This window comes from Camellia sinensis, chromosome 14 (assembly GCF_055761805.1).
Source record: "Camellia sinensis isolate YWXY chromosome 14, ASM5576180v1, whole genome shotgun sequence".
NCBI classification, from domain to species: Eukaryota; Viridiplantae; Streptophyta; class Magnoliopsida; order Ericales; family Theaceae; genus Camellia; species Camellia sinensis.
Window position 1 is genome coordinate 6862103 of NC_138974.1, and position 16866 is coordinate 6878968.

Genomic DNA, 16866 nt, shown 5'->3' on the forward strand with positions numbered 1-16866 from the left:
TCTTAGATATAATGAACCTAAGCAATACGCAATGATTGATGTCATCGTCATGGGCTGTAGGCCGAAAGTCATCCTAATAGGCCGTGCTCTAAAAAATAACATTAATTCAGTCTGAATTAATATATACATCAAAATATTATAAATTTATTTTTTTAATACATATTAAATAAAGGAAAATATTTGGAACTCCACAAAAGAGGACCCTCATTAACCTCCACTGATACATTAACCATTGATGTGTTTGAATTTTTTTTGAAAATTGTGTTTAACAATGACATGAATGGTTCAGATTATTTTGGAATTGTGGAGGTTGTGTTTTGTAGGAGTCTCTATCATTACTGTTAAATAAATTATCAATCAAAATAGCTCTCGAGCACTCTTCATGTGAACTATCCATTTTTTTTCTCTTTTTCTAAATTCTGAACAAGGGACTAGTTGAACATGGCACAAGTGTCACATGTACACGGGACTTACTATTTTGTGTTTAGGAATAAAAGAAAGATATCAGAAATTAGATTGCTCATTTTAAATTAATGGAACTTAAGAATGGTCACGGGTCAAGTTTAGGGAGAGTTTATAAAAATCCGTCCTCACCTTCTATCATCTCGAAGGCAGGACAAATCGGGGGATGAAAGCGGGGTGGATGTGGGAGGAGAGGCAGGTTAATTTTGCAAAGAAAAATGGGTGGGTGCTCGAATTTCGTGGGTCAAAATTTGGGTCGAATTCGAAGAGAGGGAGAGAAGAGAAGAGAGGAGAAGGAGAAGAGAGGGAGCCGGGGTACTGGTTCTGCCGACGTCCTCGTCGCCTCGCCGTCCTCGCCGCAGCTCCATCGCCTCGCCGTCCTCGTCGCCTCACCGTCCTCGCCGCAGCTCCACCTCTGCCTCTGCCTCGCCGCCACACCTCCGCCCCTGCCTCAGCCCCGAGTTTGTTGGCCCCCTCCCCTCCCCTCCCCTCCCCCTCCTCTTCCTCCCCTCCTCTTCCTCCCCTCCTCCTCCTTCTTCCTCCCCTCGTCTTCTTCTTCCTTCTGCTGAAAAAAAATAAATAAAAAAAATACAAAGATCAAAATGACGTCGTTTTGATCTTTCGACCCATTCGACCCACGAATTTTCGAGCTACCAACCGGGGTTGTTTTGCAAATTGAAAAATAAAAATATTAATAGAAATTATAGATGTTGATGAGTAGCAAATACGTCAAATTAAGTGAAAATACTCATTCATTACTGCTCAGTTAATAAGTCAAATAATACTCCCACCCTTATCATTTCAACTCCAAGTAATGCATAATATCATTCAACAGCGATATTTAAAATTGTTTAACCACTGTTTGGTAACAATTTTTTTTTTTCTTTTCAAAAAATAAAATATAAAAAAGGCTAAAGAAGGGGAAAAAACAAAATACAAAAACAAAACTAGTAGTACTTAAAAATAAGGTATCACTGAAAATTGCCTTTACTAATTTATTGAAGACTGAAAGCAGCCGAATAAATCGCCTCATTTGCTAGTATTTCAGAAGACTCATTGTACAGTTTTCTCCATACAACAGGCACATGAAAGTGACTTATATATAACAATTAGATCCGAAATATGGAAGAAGATTCAAAGTCCACTCATGCTCAAACCAGAAAAGTTGTTTACTATCCCTAACATTCCTATCAAGCAAATTTCCAGGCGGCCAAATTTTGAAGCATGTAAGTAGTAACTAACATGAACTGAAAGAAAAATCAATCCTCTCTATTGGGCAGCCTACTGAGAACAGAGTGCTCTGGTTTGTGTTGACACTCATAATCAAGATGAACAAATGCCCTTTCAACTTCAGGAAGTTTCTCTATCTTCATCTGCAGGGTCTCTCCTATGGCATGTGCTTCTTTCAATGGTAACTCTTCAGGAAGTTCAATGTCAACCTGTGTTTTCAACAAAGTTATAAGAATTAACATGATCGAGACTCTGCTCTCTCACTAGCAAAACATTCAAGAAAAAGGAGTGCTTGGAGCCAATTCTCCATTAATAAACCAATAACGGAAAACTCTACTATTTCCACTACTGACCTCTACAAAATACAGAACACCAAAAGTGTAAGCACGGACTGTGTCAATACGCTTGACTTGGGGATGCCTTATGACGAGATAAGTCATCTTCTGCAAGACTTCAGGGGAAGCTGATTGTCCCACAAGTGACACTGCATCAACAAGCCCATCTTCGATTTAAATCTCCCAAGAAATGGATAGTTAGCGCAAGTAAACGGTACAAACATTGTAAAATATGCTACCAAATATACTCCAAAAGTTTATAAAAGAAAATATGAGCTCTTGAACACAATTAAAGCTTTCCACCTTCATTTTCAAAATCAACATTTTTATCTACAACTTACCCCCAAGTTAAATCCTCACCAAAAGTGGATTAAACCAATTGTATCTTCTTAGACCCTACTTTTCTTAGATTTTGACACCAACTAGCATTCAAATTTTGCATCAGCTTAAACATTAGGTCTTCATATACAGAATATTTGGTCCACCCCATAGCTCACCAGGTGGAATGTGCATGTTCCCTACGTGAACACTGAGGCACTTAATGTCCTTTGTTGAATCAATGAGTTGGTTTAAGTTCATCCGTGATGATATGGGTGAAAACCTTCAGGAATTCATTTCAAAAATAAAAACAAAGCTCACAAAAATTGCTTTGGGCTTTCTTATTGAGAAGCTCTTTCTTATAGATGGGGTTATACATCCAAGATGGTTGATAACTTTTCTCTATCATAATTGTCCCAAAGAACTATACTGTCAACTCATTTCAGCACCTTATTTTTCTTTTCCTCACCGCAGCTTGCTTTTGTTCACTCTTCTCGAGAATTTTGAATCATGTTTTGAACTTCCAATTGAACTTGATGTCCAAAGAAGGATTAATCAAACCCAAGACAAGAATTTTACATTCAGATTGCGACACCAACTAGCATCCAGATATTCAGCTTATGCATTAGGTCATAATATAGAATATCTGGTCCACTCCTGCAGCCAATGAGGCAGAAAGTGAACATCCCTTGGCTGAATTGCATGTTCATTAGATATTCTTTCCTGAAGAAGATTAACCAACCTACAATTCTTCTTCTATTCTTAATTTTGCAGTACAATAAAAGTTAGCAGACTAATGTTGTGTTTGGTTGGGAGATTTAAAAAGAGAAAGGGAAAAGGTGTGTGAAATTATGTGAAATTTAAGCATATTTTATTCACATTTCACCTATCTTTTCCATTTTCCTTTCCAAATCCCTCCTCAAATCCCCCAACCAAACACAACATAAGTATTCACCAATCTTCCACTTTATGGTAAATTTTGTTAGATAATTTTTAATAAAAAATAATTGTTCAATTCTTTGTTGTTACAATTTTCAATGTGGTTTAAACATTTTGGTTATAATATTTATACTCATTATTACATTTATTATACCAAAATTTAATGATTTAAGGTCATGTTTGATTCACAAGATTAATAGTGAAGTATTAATAATCCTATTAAATTAGTGTGGTATTCACTATCCAATTGGATTAATATCCATTGGATTAATAATCCCACCCCTACCCCATTACTAATAATCCTACAAATTTGTTGGATTAATTATCCATTGGATTAATAATCTTAAACCAAAATGTTAAAACAAACATAGGATAATTGGGCCCACGGATTAATAATTCCAATCCCATGATCTAATCCACCCAATCAAACATGCCCTAAATGTAATCGTAAATTCTTGAACATTTTGCTTTTATTGGTATTTGGGTAAATTACACTTTGTCCCCTTAAAGTTTCACCCATTTCCCACTTTGGCTCTTTAAGTTTGATTTTTTCCATTTTGGCCCTTCATGTTTGCAATCTTTCCCACTTTGACCCTTGCAATCCTTCTTAATTTACTCCTAGACTAACTTCCATTTAAAAAACTAACAAAATCTGCCACATCACCAGCACATCAGCTCCATGTGTGATGTAAAAAATTCACTAAAGATGCAAAGATTTTGTTAGTCTATAGCGAACTTTTTTTTCAAATTTATTCAGACATTATTACATTATAGATGCATTTAGATTAGATGCACCTAAAAAAAAAAAAAAAAATTGAACTAAAAAAAGAAAAAAGTTTACTAAAGACGAAAAAAAAATGAAAATATACTAACTCAAACACCTGTATTGTCAATTCTGAAATGAAAAATTTACTATTGTTTTTTTTGTTTTTTTTTCATCTTTAGTAACATTTTTCTTTTTTTAGTTAAACTTGTTTTTATTTTTTTAGATCCATCTAAGCTAGATACATCTATAATAATGTAATAATGTTTATGAATAAATTTGAAAAAAAGTTTACTAAAGACAAACAAAATTTTCAATTTTTTTGTTTTCTATTTTTCATTTTTTGCATTTTTAGTGAATTTTTTACATCACATGTGGAGCTGATGTGTTGATGATGTGGCAGATTCTGTTAGTTTTTTGGATGGAAGTTAGTCTAAAAGCAAAGTGGGAAGCATTGCAAACATGAAGAGCCAAAGTGAGAAAAATCAAACTTAAAAGGCCAAAGTGGGAATGATTGCAAACATGAATGGCCAAAGTGAGAAAAATCAAATTTAAAGGGCCAAAGTAGAAATGATTGCAAACATGAAGGGTCAAAGTGAGAAGGATTTCAAACATGAAGGGCCAAAGTGAGAAAAATCAAACTTAGGGCCAAAGTGAGAAATAAGTGAAACTTTATGGGGGCAAAGTGTAATTTACCCTTAGTATTTAATTCTCATCTATTTCAAACCTCTATATATATCTATGGTTTCATAAAAGATTAGAGACACCAAAAGGTGATTTGAAATATGACATGGTTTGAGATAGTTTTTCACACATATATATATATATATATAATATACTAGTAAGAAATGCCCATGCAAGGCATGGCCTTTCTAAGGTATACATGGCAATCAATAATTATGATAAAAAAATACTTGATATTTCTAAAAATATATATATTTTTAATTTGATCTATAATGATATGGCATGATAAATGTCAATTTTTTTTATTTATCATATACTCAATTATATAGGACCCAATTCTTCTGTCACATCAGTGTCAAGTGAATTCGTGAGTTTAAAACATTTTTATAATATAATCTTATTGTAGTTAATAGGTAAATGTTATATAAAAATTATTTTTTTACAAAAAAAGAAGTTATAATCAACATCACAATGGGTCATAACCCAAACTCCACTGGAGGTGTATTCAATTTTCGATCATAACCAACATAATAATTATAGTAGGTCATAATCAAGTCATATCCAACATTGCAATGAGTCATAATTAAATATCACAAAAGAGCATAACTGAGACACATGGCACAATCTTTTTTGAGCCTTAGTTTTGTCCAAACTATTGATTCCTTTCAAGTCATCACACGATATTTATATTGATATTTGAGTCAAAGTTGAAGGTATAATATTTTACGATTGATGAAAGGTACCACCTAACATTATGATTTAGTGTACCAATACGTACATAATAGTTTTTTCTACCAGTAACTTTTCCTCCATCAAAGAGAAATGATAAATTTGTAATTTCAGTGATCGAACATATGTAAATTTGTAATTTCCTTGATCCAACATATGCAAGACAATTTACTGGAAAGGCTATCATTGGTGAAATAAGAAGCAGCACAAAGGCAAGGAAAAACAGGTCGAAAGTAAAAAAAGGGCCTTGTTTTACTGTAGCAATAGGCAAGAGCCTCTTATAGTATATATATTGTCTATTTTGAGCAAATTCGGTTCGGTTCATGACTTGGTTCAAGTTTCCTGATGGTCGTGAACATTGGACAAGAGATGCTATGAGTAAACTGGATTTTATTTTGGAACTGTTTTACTCCGCTAACACCTTCACAAAGGGAGGAAAAGTAATTTTAGAACAATGACAACCCGGCTGCTAGACTCTCACAGGCTACTGTTCTAAACTCCAATTTAAATTTTATTTATATCATATTTTGTTTACTTAACAAATTATGTTCCGTATACTATACAAATTCCTAAAATGCATGATGATTAATTTAATTAAGTGAATTTTATCATAACATCTGTGCTTAATATTCTGTTTATGGTTTTGCTAGATTAGCAAATTCTATTTCCTTTACTTGTTGGCATATTTGGACTATTTGGAATAGAGTTTTATTAGAACCTAATCGCTACGAAAATGGAGATAACTAGAATGCAAGCCAGCATAGGTTTCAGTCCATGATGACTCCATTTACTAAGTCTCCAAGATTCATTTTGGCTAAGAAGCAACAGACACAAGATGAGGTGATTTCAAAAAAATAGGGACACAACAATAAATCATTTTTTCTTTAAATATTTTTAATTTCTATGTAATATTACATTAACAAATAATCAAATTAACAAAAACTAATACTAATTTTATATTTAAAAAAAAAAAAAAAAACTCACTCTTAAACTAACTTATTGTTTTTCCTTATATATGGAAGATCTACTAATTATTTAAATCTAAGCAAAAAGTAATAAGCATTCGACATCCAACATCATCTATCAAAAGCACTAAAGAAGAGAAGAAAAAACTAGTCAATTTGTCACTAGAAAACAAATTAATTAAATACAGGGACATGCCACATGGTGTATCCCGTACATGTCTCTGTCATGTCCCTGTGTTTGATACTGCTACAACACGTGTTTTGAAGTGTCAATGCTTCATAGCATTTTGGTGAGGCAGACTCCCCCAAAATAGGAGGGGTTCAAACTAATCAGAGATGAGAGTTGTGAAATATATTATGTTTTGATTATTTTTACCCCTATACTTTGCCTTAATTTTCAATTATATCCCTAGGCTTCAAATAATTTCAATTTTACTACCAAAGTTTTTGAAATCGCATCATTTTTACCCTTGTACACTCACCCTCTTCTACCCAAACTCACCCTCTTTCCTCACCACCACTCAAGCACTTCTATCTCCTTTATCATAACTCCATTTTGCCTCATTTTTACGTCGTTGGATTCACTTCACGGCCTAGTTTTCGTATCACCTCTTACACATGTCTCGTTCTTCCTCTTTTTGCATGCCCTCAGAGCTCCAAAAGTTGATAAAAAATAAAATAAGACTTTTCTTCCCATTTTCGATTTTTCTTCGAGCCATCTTTCGGACTTCATATCTTTCTCAATTCTTAACGGTTCTACTTTATTCTTTTGCCATTCTCTTCACCTCCCTTCTTACTTAGTCCTATACTACCTCGCTTTTTCACTTTTCGTGTAATGGGTGGTTTCGGTATGCCAAAAGTTGTCTGAAAACTAACTTCGAAAATTCCGAAACATTCATCTTTTGTTTCTTTCTCCTCCATCTTCCTTATTCTTCTTCTTCTTCTTCACTTATAATATGATGTGGACCATGGTTCTAGGTGGTAATGGAGCTGGTGATGGTGGTGGTGGCAGAGCTCACGGTGATGGTGGTTGTGGAGCTTGACGGTAATGATAATGGAACTTGGTTGTGAAGGAGGTGGGTTTGGTGTTGAAAGGTGGTGGTGATGGTGATGCTCATGGTGGCGGTAATGAAGTTCGGTAGCGGTGAAGTTGGTGGTTCGGGTGGTGATGTTGGTGAAGTTGATGAAGAGATGATATGTATATATATAGATAGATAATTGATATGGGTTTGATAGAATATTGAGCGAGTGAATTTGGGTTTGAGAGAAGTTGATGAAGAGATGATATGTATACATATATATATGTATATATATTGAGTGAGTGAATTTGGGTTTGAGAGAAGTTAGGTTGGAGAATTGAGTGATTGCGGCGGTGGTGGTGGCAGTGCTTGCAAGGGCGGAGGAGAGGGAAAAATTGGAGGAAGATGAGAGATGGTGAGTTTGGGTAGAAGATGGTGGATTTGCATTTTTCTTTTGAAATTTGGGGCTAAAATGTAATTTTTTTAACGTTTTCCATTTCAAATGTGACGGTAGGGGTAAAAATAATACGATTTCAAAAACTTTGGGGGAAAAAATGAAATTATTAAAAGTCTAGGGGTGTAATTGAAAATCAAGACAAAGTATAGGGGTAAAAATAAAATTCTCTTTTTGATTCTTTCATATTTTCCATAGGAAAAATTCAAACTTTATCGTTAATTAGAGTTTTCCACTCTATTTATGTTGTATAAACTATGTAATCAAGTTTTGAGAGGTTAATGGAATAATATTAAAAAAAAAAAAAAAAAAAAAATTCATCTTGTTTGCATCAACTAACTAGAGCTCTTTCGTTGGAAACCCTACCATCCAGAATCGTGGTATCCAAAACTATTGTCGTCATCTTCATAGCCAAAATCGTTGTGGTTGTTGTTGCAGCTCTTGCAAACCCTCAACAAATTAGAATTGCATCTGAAATTACAAACCTAGATAGCAGTTGCCATTCAAAACCCAATCAGCCCTAATCAGTGCAAACTAGATGGTCGTAGACCCAGATTGTAAAGCCTAGCATCGTTGAACCCACGTCATAATCCTTCATCTTTGACCCTTGTCAATTTATTGGACTTGGTCACATCATTAAACCCTTGCCAAAATCAGTCTTCGATCACCAAAAAAAATCCTTGGTCGATTGCGAATCTATTTATCTATTTGCAATGCAAATCCTAATCTTCTTTGTTCTTTGCAAAGAGCTAACCCAATACTAGTAAAAGGCCTCAACCCAACCCAATAAATAAATAAATACAAAATGCATTTCACACTCATCTTAATCATATGTCTGTTGACTCCTCTCTGGTGTCTCACCTTATGAAAAGTTATTTGGTCAAATTTCTAATTACTCATTGTTGTGTCTTCGATTACAAGAGGCCACTAGTTCAATAGTTAAAACTCAGCCTACTAACCCTATGGTTTCAAACTTGAGGGCATCCACTTCGTGCAAATCATGCCAAAGGTTAGGTTTGTACCTAAAGCACATTCGTCTAGCATTCTTACTCCATATAAATAACTATATGATTAAGGACACTACATCAACTCCTCTAGAATTTTTAGCAAGGTTCCCAATCTATCTAGAGTTCTATCAACTTGTGGAGTGCAACTGTTAGACTTGTCCCACATCGTCTCTTTAAGTCACCCAAGCTTTGTTAATATACTTGAGAAGCCCCTCCACTCATTGCCAATTGGTTTCGAGTTCTATGCTTTAACATGGTATCAGAGCCAGAGTACCTAAGGTGCGTTTCCTTGACAAGCAAAGTCCCACATTGCCTAGGTACTAAAGTAACTTGAAGTATATATACATGAGGGCATCCTCACCTAAATATCTAACTTTTGGGGTTGAGTTCTACCCAAGACCGTGTAACATGGTATCATAGGTGGGTCTTGGGTGGTCTATAGTGGGTCAAGTCTCTGCCTGATGTTTAATCTCTCGCCTCTCATCTCTCCATCACTTCCACATGCTATTTGGACTGCATGTGTGGGGGAGTGTTAGACAATTTGATGCAGGACAATTAGGGACAACCACAAAAGTACTATTAGGGACTGTTCTGGGGGCTGTTAAGTGCTGAAATTTAAGAAAGAAGGACAAGAAGAAGATAGATCTAGGAATCACTCCTAGAATCCCTTAGGCATCACACCTAAGGTTAGGTTAGGGTTGCATCACCCAAACCCAAAAGAGGCTTCAAAGCTCTAAAAATTCTATAAATTATTAACTCTATTAAATTATAAGCATTACATGGCTTTATATAGGAATAGGAGATTTCCTAAACCAACTAGAACCAAAAAAGGAAACTATTAAAATATTTGACTTCTAAAACTAATTTAAGACCAAATAAGAAACATAAATAAAAACTAAGTAAATAACTTGACCCATAAGATAACCCATGGGTGACCCCTACAACCCATGCCAGTAAATATAAAATTACCAAAATATCCCTCACCTAAAAATCCTAGAAACATAAAAATAATCATAAAATAGGACTATAATATTACTAGAAACATGACTATGTATGGTTCCTATCGATTTCACTTTGAAACCATTCCAATTTCCAAATATCGCCGTTTCTTTGAATTTACTCTTCCTTGAGCTTCTTATACTCTACATCACTAGTCTCACATCGTCTCTTTAAGCCACCCAAGCTTGGTTAATATACTTTAGTTGAGAGCCCCACCCCAAACAAACTCATTGTTAATTGGCTGAGTCGGATGCTTTAATAGCAATGACCTCACAAACAGAAGACCAGTTGTGGCTAAGTTGGATGCTTTAATAGCAACGACCTCACAAACATAAGACCAGTTGGTGTCTCAAAATGGTTTGAATATGTTTTGACCCAGTTTCAATTTCAGATGCACATTGGAGAGCATTACTACTAAGAGAAACAACTTAATTGTCAATCCAAAAATTCAACAGTCTTCCCTGGAAAATGGGATAGTTGTTCCAATCCTCTAGTCCCAAAATGTAATTGTATCCTATATGCTACAACCAAGAGGGCTAATATGAGAGGCCAACCTAACCGGAAACAACAAATAGTGGCCTAACACGTTTTAAGTGTGGTGAAGCGAGGCACAAAATGGAAGATTTCTAAAAGGATAGTGTTTATGGTAAAGGGTTGTTCGTGGACTGCGAAGTCTACATCAACGAAAGCAGTGGATGCTGAGCAAGACCCTCCGTTTGATTTGATACTGTCAATGATAGTCATAAGGAGTTTGTGCAGGGTGATGAGGTTCACTTACTAGTAGTTTGGAATAACATCCTTCAATCTACCTGCACTATTGCGGCAAGGTATGTTGACATGTTATTGATTCAGGAAATTGCAATAATGTAGTTTCAGGGAAGTTTTCCCAAAATTGGGGTTGGCAATAGAAACGCATTTGAATCCTTACAAACCGTCTTGGATTTAAGAGGCAGTTGAAATGTAAAGTGCTAGAGATTAGGGTCAGGGTTAGAAGAGAGAAAGTGTAACATTTGTGCTCTTCAAGTCATTGGAACTACATCTAACTCCTTTGTTGTTAGAAATGAAACCCTTTTAATTGATCTTATAACTTTAATTAGTGTATCATCTTAGTGTACGACTACAACCTTTGGACTGCTTGTTGGGGCTTCATTCTAGACCCTTGATTTACTTTAAATGGGGTTCGGACGAGAGAGTTATGTCCGTTGGTAGCTTGGTCACCTAGACAACTTAGATTGTTCACTCGAGTGCAAGTTTCACCGCTCAAGCGGTCTTTTGACCCTTCTAGTATTGAATTTTGAAACCTGAGATACTGAGAGCATTCATTCTTCGCTCGAGCGCATGATTGGTTGCTTGAGCAGTCTATTCCGCAAAAGTCTGAGATATTGCTATAAGATTTCTTAATAAAATCTGTATATTCAATTGTTTGTAATATAGGAGTACATCGGTTTGTATAACAATCTAACCCTAAGATTGAAAAGGAAACTAGAATAATTACTCAATCCCTAAAATACCAAAAATATATACTACCATATATACATAAAACTTAATATTCTACCAAACACAAGGTGTTTTGGTAGAAAATACTGAGAATTTGCCAAGAAGATACTGAAATCGAGTAGCGGTGTGAGTCTTAGTAAAGAAATCAACAAATTGCAGAGCCGAAGCGATGAAAGAAAAGGAGATAGGGCTAGATTGCAGATGCTGACAGACAAAATGACAATCAATCTCAATGTGCTTCGTCCACTCATGAAAGATAGTGTTATAGGCAATTTGAATAGCACTGCGATTGTTACAATGGAGAGAGGTCGGAGAAGACTGAAGGACACCCAAATCAAACAAGAGATAGCGAAACCAAACAATCTCAGCAGTAGCATGAGCCACAGCACGATACTCACCTTGTGCAGTAGAGCGAGTAACAATAATTTGTTTCTTACTTTTCCAAGAGATTAAGGAATCGCTAAGAAACATACAAAAACCAGATGTGGACTTTCGATCAGTAACATCACCACCCAATCAAAATCAGCACAAGCCACCAAGTCCAAAGAGGAAGTAGAAGACAACAGTAAATCCTGAAATATAATACCCTGGAGATAGCGAAGAATCCGAACTAAAGCAACCCAAAGTGTAGAACGAGAAGAAACGAACTGGCTAACCACATGAACAACATAGGCAAGATCAAGGCAAGTAACCGTCAGATAGACTAAGCAACCCACAAGTTCTCGATATAAAATGGGATCATCTAGAGGGACACCATCAGTAGTATTAAGCTTCACATTAAGCTCAATTGAGGTTTCAGAAATCTTACTGTCAGTAAGACTGGCACGGTGAATAACCTCATTTGCATACTTGGATTGAGACAGAAAATAGCTCTTGGGAGAAGAAGCTGCCTTAATATTAAGAAAATACTACAATGGGTCCAAATCCTTCATTTTAAAGGTGCAGAAGAGATGCTGCTTGACCTCAGAGATAGCAAAAAAGTCAAAACCAGTGATCATCATATCATCCATATAATGTAACAGGGCAACAAAACTAGCAGTGGTGTGGAGAATCAAAGTAGAATCTTGGGCACAAAGGTGAAACCTAAGCTGAGTAACTGCTGTCTGAAAACAGTCATACCAAGCACGAGGAGACTATTTCAAACCATATAGAGCACGACGAAGACGAGATGGCCATGGGGAGGACGCATGTGGACTTTCTGATGAAGATCATGGAAAGAAGAAAAAGAGCAAATCTGGAATTTCACATGAAGCAAATTTAGGGCATCAAGAATTAAAGATTTGAAATAATTTTGAGTCTTCATGTCATTATAGCAGGTTTTAGTCATTAAGGGTATAATGGTAATTCTAATAATTCTAATAATTGTTGGCCATGGGTTGTAGGGGTCACCCATGGCTCATATTTTGGGTCAAGTTATTAAATGGGTCATTATATATGTGTTTATTATGTCTAAAATAATTTTAGTGGTCAAAATTCCAAGTTCTATTTTAATATTGAAGTAGAATTAAAAGTCATTAAAGTTTCCTATTATGATTGAAGTAGAATTGGAACTCATAGTTGGTCTAGAATATTAGTAGCTAAATATTTTTAGTTTCTAAGTAGGTATTTGGCATGCACTAAAAAAGTGCATTTTTTTTTTGCATACATACATTTATTTGGGTCACATCAATCAACATTTATCAACATCTCCTCTCTATTTTTCTACCAACTTTCTCTACTTTTCTACACATTTTTTTTAAAAAAGTCAAAAAGTGCACTTATTTACGATATCCCAAACCACTCCTAAATTTGAGTTATAGTCTTTATAGAATTAGGAGTGTCTTTAACCTATAAATATGTGTAATCTCAATGATTGAGGAGAAGAGTTATTATTATGAAAATTTGAGATTGTGTTTGTGTGATTGGCCTATCCCTTGTGAGGGTAAAACATCTCTCTCTCTCTCTCTCTCCCTATAGCAAAGTTACTGTTTACTTCACTGTACACAGTGCTTAGAATAGCTACCCAACATCCCCTAAACACTTGTGTTTTCATTTCCAAAATCCTACCTTTTTACAAACCCTTAAACTCTTTTTTTTAAAATACTTTTGCAGTCACAAAATCCCACCAAATCCAACCCTATAAGTCTATTGTTGCTGCTGCCAGTATACTTAAATGGGCTCACTACTTGTAGGAAAGTAATCCCTACTCATCCTACATCAGTTTGGTATCAGAGTTTCAAGATCCTACCTTATTCCTTACCAATCTTTTGATAAAATTGCTTTCTTTATTTCAATGTTGACAAGCATTGAATTAAATTGGAAGTTTGAAACTGTTAGGTCCTTACTTGTTGCCAATTCCGCGAACAAACTTGTCGCATTGAGGTTTAAATATGCCAGTGTTTTTGGCTTGACCGCTTGAGCAATGAAAGTGTCGCTCGAGCAAATATGCAAGCCTCTCAAAGTTTGAACTGACTGCAAAAATACTGGGAGTTGAGTTTTCACGCTCGAGCAAACTTTCCATCGCTTGAGCGAAGTCACTTATGTAACAACACGCGTTTCAGTCACACCGCTCGAGCGACCATGTCATGGCTCGAGCGATGATCGCAAATCTATCTGCTATAAAGCTGCGAACAAGTGCAATTCTAGAGTACGGCTTCCAGATTTTCTTCTTGGGTATTAGGGTTTTCTTCCGGAACTTCTTTACTAGTTTCCTTTGATATTTGTGTGAGTTTATCTCATGAATTGAGTGGTTCACATCAAAAGGTTTTGTTTGAGCGTTCAATACAAAAGAGTTCTTCTTCGGTGGATTCCGAGGATTCGAGCGTGAAGTCTTTGAAGGAGTTCGAAGCTGCTCGTGGTCGTGGATTCGACGTGGATGTTGTGGATTCGACATCAAGTTGGTCAATTCCGAGACGAAGGCGTTGGTGAAAGAGGCACGAATTGTTAAAGACAATTTTACAGAGTTTGGATAAATTGTTTGGTGAATTTGTGTTCTTTCATTCTTTATGGTGGATTGATTTGTGGCGTTTCGCCCGTAGTTTTTTTTATCACAATTAAAGGTGCTCCAACTGTAGTTTTTTCCACGTAAAAATCGCTTGTGTCGACTTGTTAATTATGAAACAACAAATTTAAATCATTTTCATACATGCTAGATGATTTAGATTGTTAGTTTTAATTGTTTTGGATTGGTTGCAATTAAGTCTATTATGAATCAGAAATCACATAGGTTTTTCAGAAACCTTGTCAACAAATTATAGAGCTACTAACAAAGATGTTGCGATGTTAAAGGAGGATTTTGCGATAATTAAGGAGGATGTTGCAACAATAAAGAGTGATGTGCATACTATTATCACGGCAACTTTGAATGGATTGAAAGCTTCCATGGAAGGGTTGTTGGCTGCTGTTTTATAGAAGACTTATATCCAGGAGCAAAAGGTTGATAGTGTAAAATATTTTGAAAAAACTATGAAAGAGCAAGATGAACAAGTTGCTAATATTGAGGATATTGAAGAAACGAAGGCAAAAAGTAATTTGCTTGCTAAAGAAAGCATGAAAGATCGTCTATAAGTCTATTCTTGCTGTTGCCAGTATACTAAAACTGGGCTCACTATTTGTAGGAAAGTAATCCCTACTCATCTTACATCACCTTCTCAACGAGATGGCCATTAAGAATATCATTCTTAACATTCATCTGATAGAGAGGCCAATGACAAACAGCAACAACAGAGATTAAAATACGGACAATAGTCATCTTGGCAACAGGGACAGAGGTCTCCTCACAATCAATACCATACTTCTGTGAGAAACCTTTGGCAACCAGGCGAGCTTTGTAGCACTTGAGAGAACCATCAGAGTGAATCTTGACTTTATAGACTCATTTGCAACCAACCAGATTCTTGACATCAGGCAAAAGAACTAGCTCCCAAGTAACAATCTTTTGCAATGCAGACAATTTATCCTCCATAGCTTGAACCCAATTAGAATCTTGACAGACTTCCTTGTAAGACTAGGGTTCTGAAAAAAGTGTGAATGGCAAACAAAAAGGTGCAGTATGAAGGAGAAACTTGCCATGATTGATGAAATGAAAGTACTTTGTAAGAATGACACTTGGGAATTAACTGAGTTACTTAAGGGCAAACGACTGGTGAGATGAAAATAGGTGTATACTGTGAAGCACAAAACAGATGGTTCCATTGAGCATTACAAGGCTCGACTTGTGGCAAAAGGCTTCACTCAGACTTATGGAGTAGACTATCAAGAGACTTATGCACTAGTGGCTAAGATGAATTCAATCAGAATACTTTTCCCTCTAGCAGCTAATTTAGATTGGCCACTTCATTAGTTAGGTGTAAAGAATGCTTTCTTACATGGTGATCTAGAATAAGAGGTATATATGGACATTCCTCCTGATTTTGAGAATCATTAGACAGAGGGTAAAGTATGCAGGCTTCAGAAGTCGTTATATGGTCTCAAACAGTCTCCAATGGCTTGGTTTGAGAGATTCACTCAGGCTATGCTTAAAAATGATTTCAAACAGAGTCAGGCAGATCACACTTTGTTTGTGAAATATTCCTCACGTGGTAACACTACAACTCTCATTGTTTATGTGGATGACATAGTGCTTACAAGCGATGATAGTGAGAAAATATCCCCGTTGAAGAAATATTTAGCTAGTGAATTTGAAATCAAAGACTGGGAGAACTTGAAATATTTTTTGGGAATCGAAGTTGCTCACTCCAAGGATGGGATTTCATCTCACAAAGGAAATATGTTCTTGACCTTTTGAAGGAAACATGGATGCTTGGATGTAAGGCCTGTGATACCCCACTGGAACCTAATTAGAAACTTAGTGATGATGAAGGAGGAGCAGCTGTTGATAAGGGGAGTTATCAGCGACTAGTGGGTAAGCTCATTTACTTATCTCACTCTCGTCCTAATATTGCTATTGCTATCAGTATGGTTAGTCAGTTTATGCATGTTCCTCATCAAATTCACTTAGAGGTTGTTATGAAAATTCCGAGGTACTTGAAATCTTCTCCTGGAAAGGGCCTCTACTTTCCAAACATGATCATCTCAGAGTGGAAGCCTATATAGATGCTGATTGGGTAGGGTCAATAGCTGATAGGAGATCTACATCAAGATATTGTACCTTTATGGGCGGCAATCTTGTTACTTGGAGTAAGAAACAGAATGTGGTCGCTAGATCAAGTGCAGAAGTTGAGTTTATAGCTATAGCACAAGGTGTGTGAACTCTTGTGGATCAGACTGTTGTTAAATGATCTGGGGATGGGCTAGACAGACTCTATGCGGCTATGTTGTGATAATAAAGATGCCATCAACATAGCTCACAATCCTGTTCAACATGATAGGACAAAACATGTTGAGATTGATCGCCACTTCATCAAGGAGAAACTTACTAGTGGCATGATATGTACTCCTTTTGTGAAGTCAGATGAACAACTTGTAGACATCCTTATCAAGGAAGT

General features: G+C 35.9%; 1 protein-coding gene across 1 annotated transcript in view; it reads right to left on the reverse strand.

Annotated features, from left to right (window-relative positions):
* Window positions 1-1433: 1433 nt before the first annotated feature.
* The window catches only part of LOC114321674 (metal tolerance protein 4), a 31405-nt gene continuing 15972 nt past the window's right edge, over window positions 1434-16866 (reverse strand). The window contains exons 6-7 of the mRNA XM_082906481.1: window positions 2046-2176; window positions 1434-1901 (exon numbers count right to left, since the gene is read on the reverse strand). Coding sequence (XP_082762607.1) covers window positions 1722-1901; window positions 2046-2176 — 311 coding nt within the window. The 3' untranslated portion in view covers window positions 1434-1721. The remainder of the gene's footprint in view (window positions 1902-2045; window positions 2177-16866) is intronic.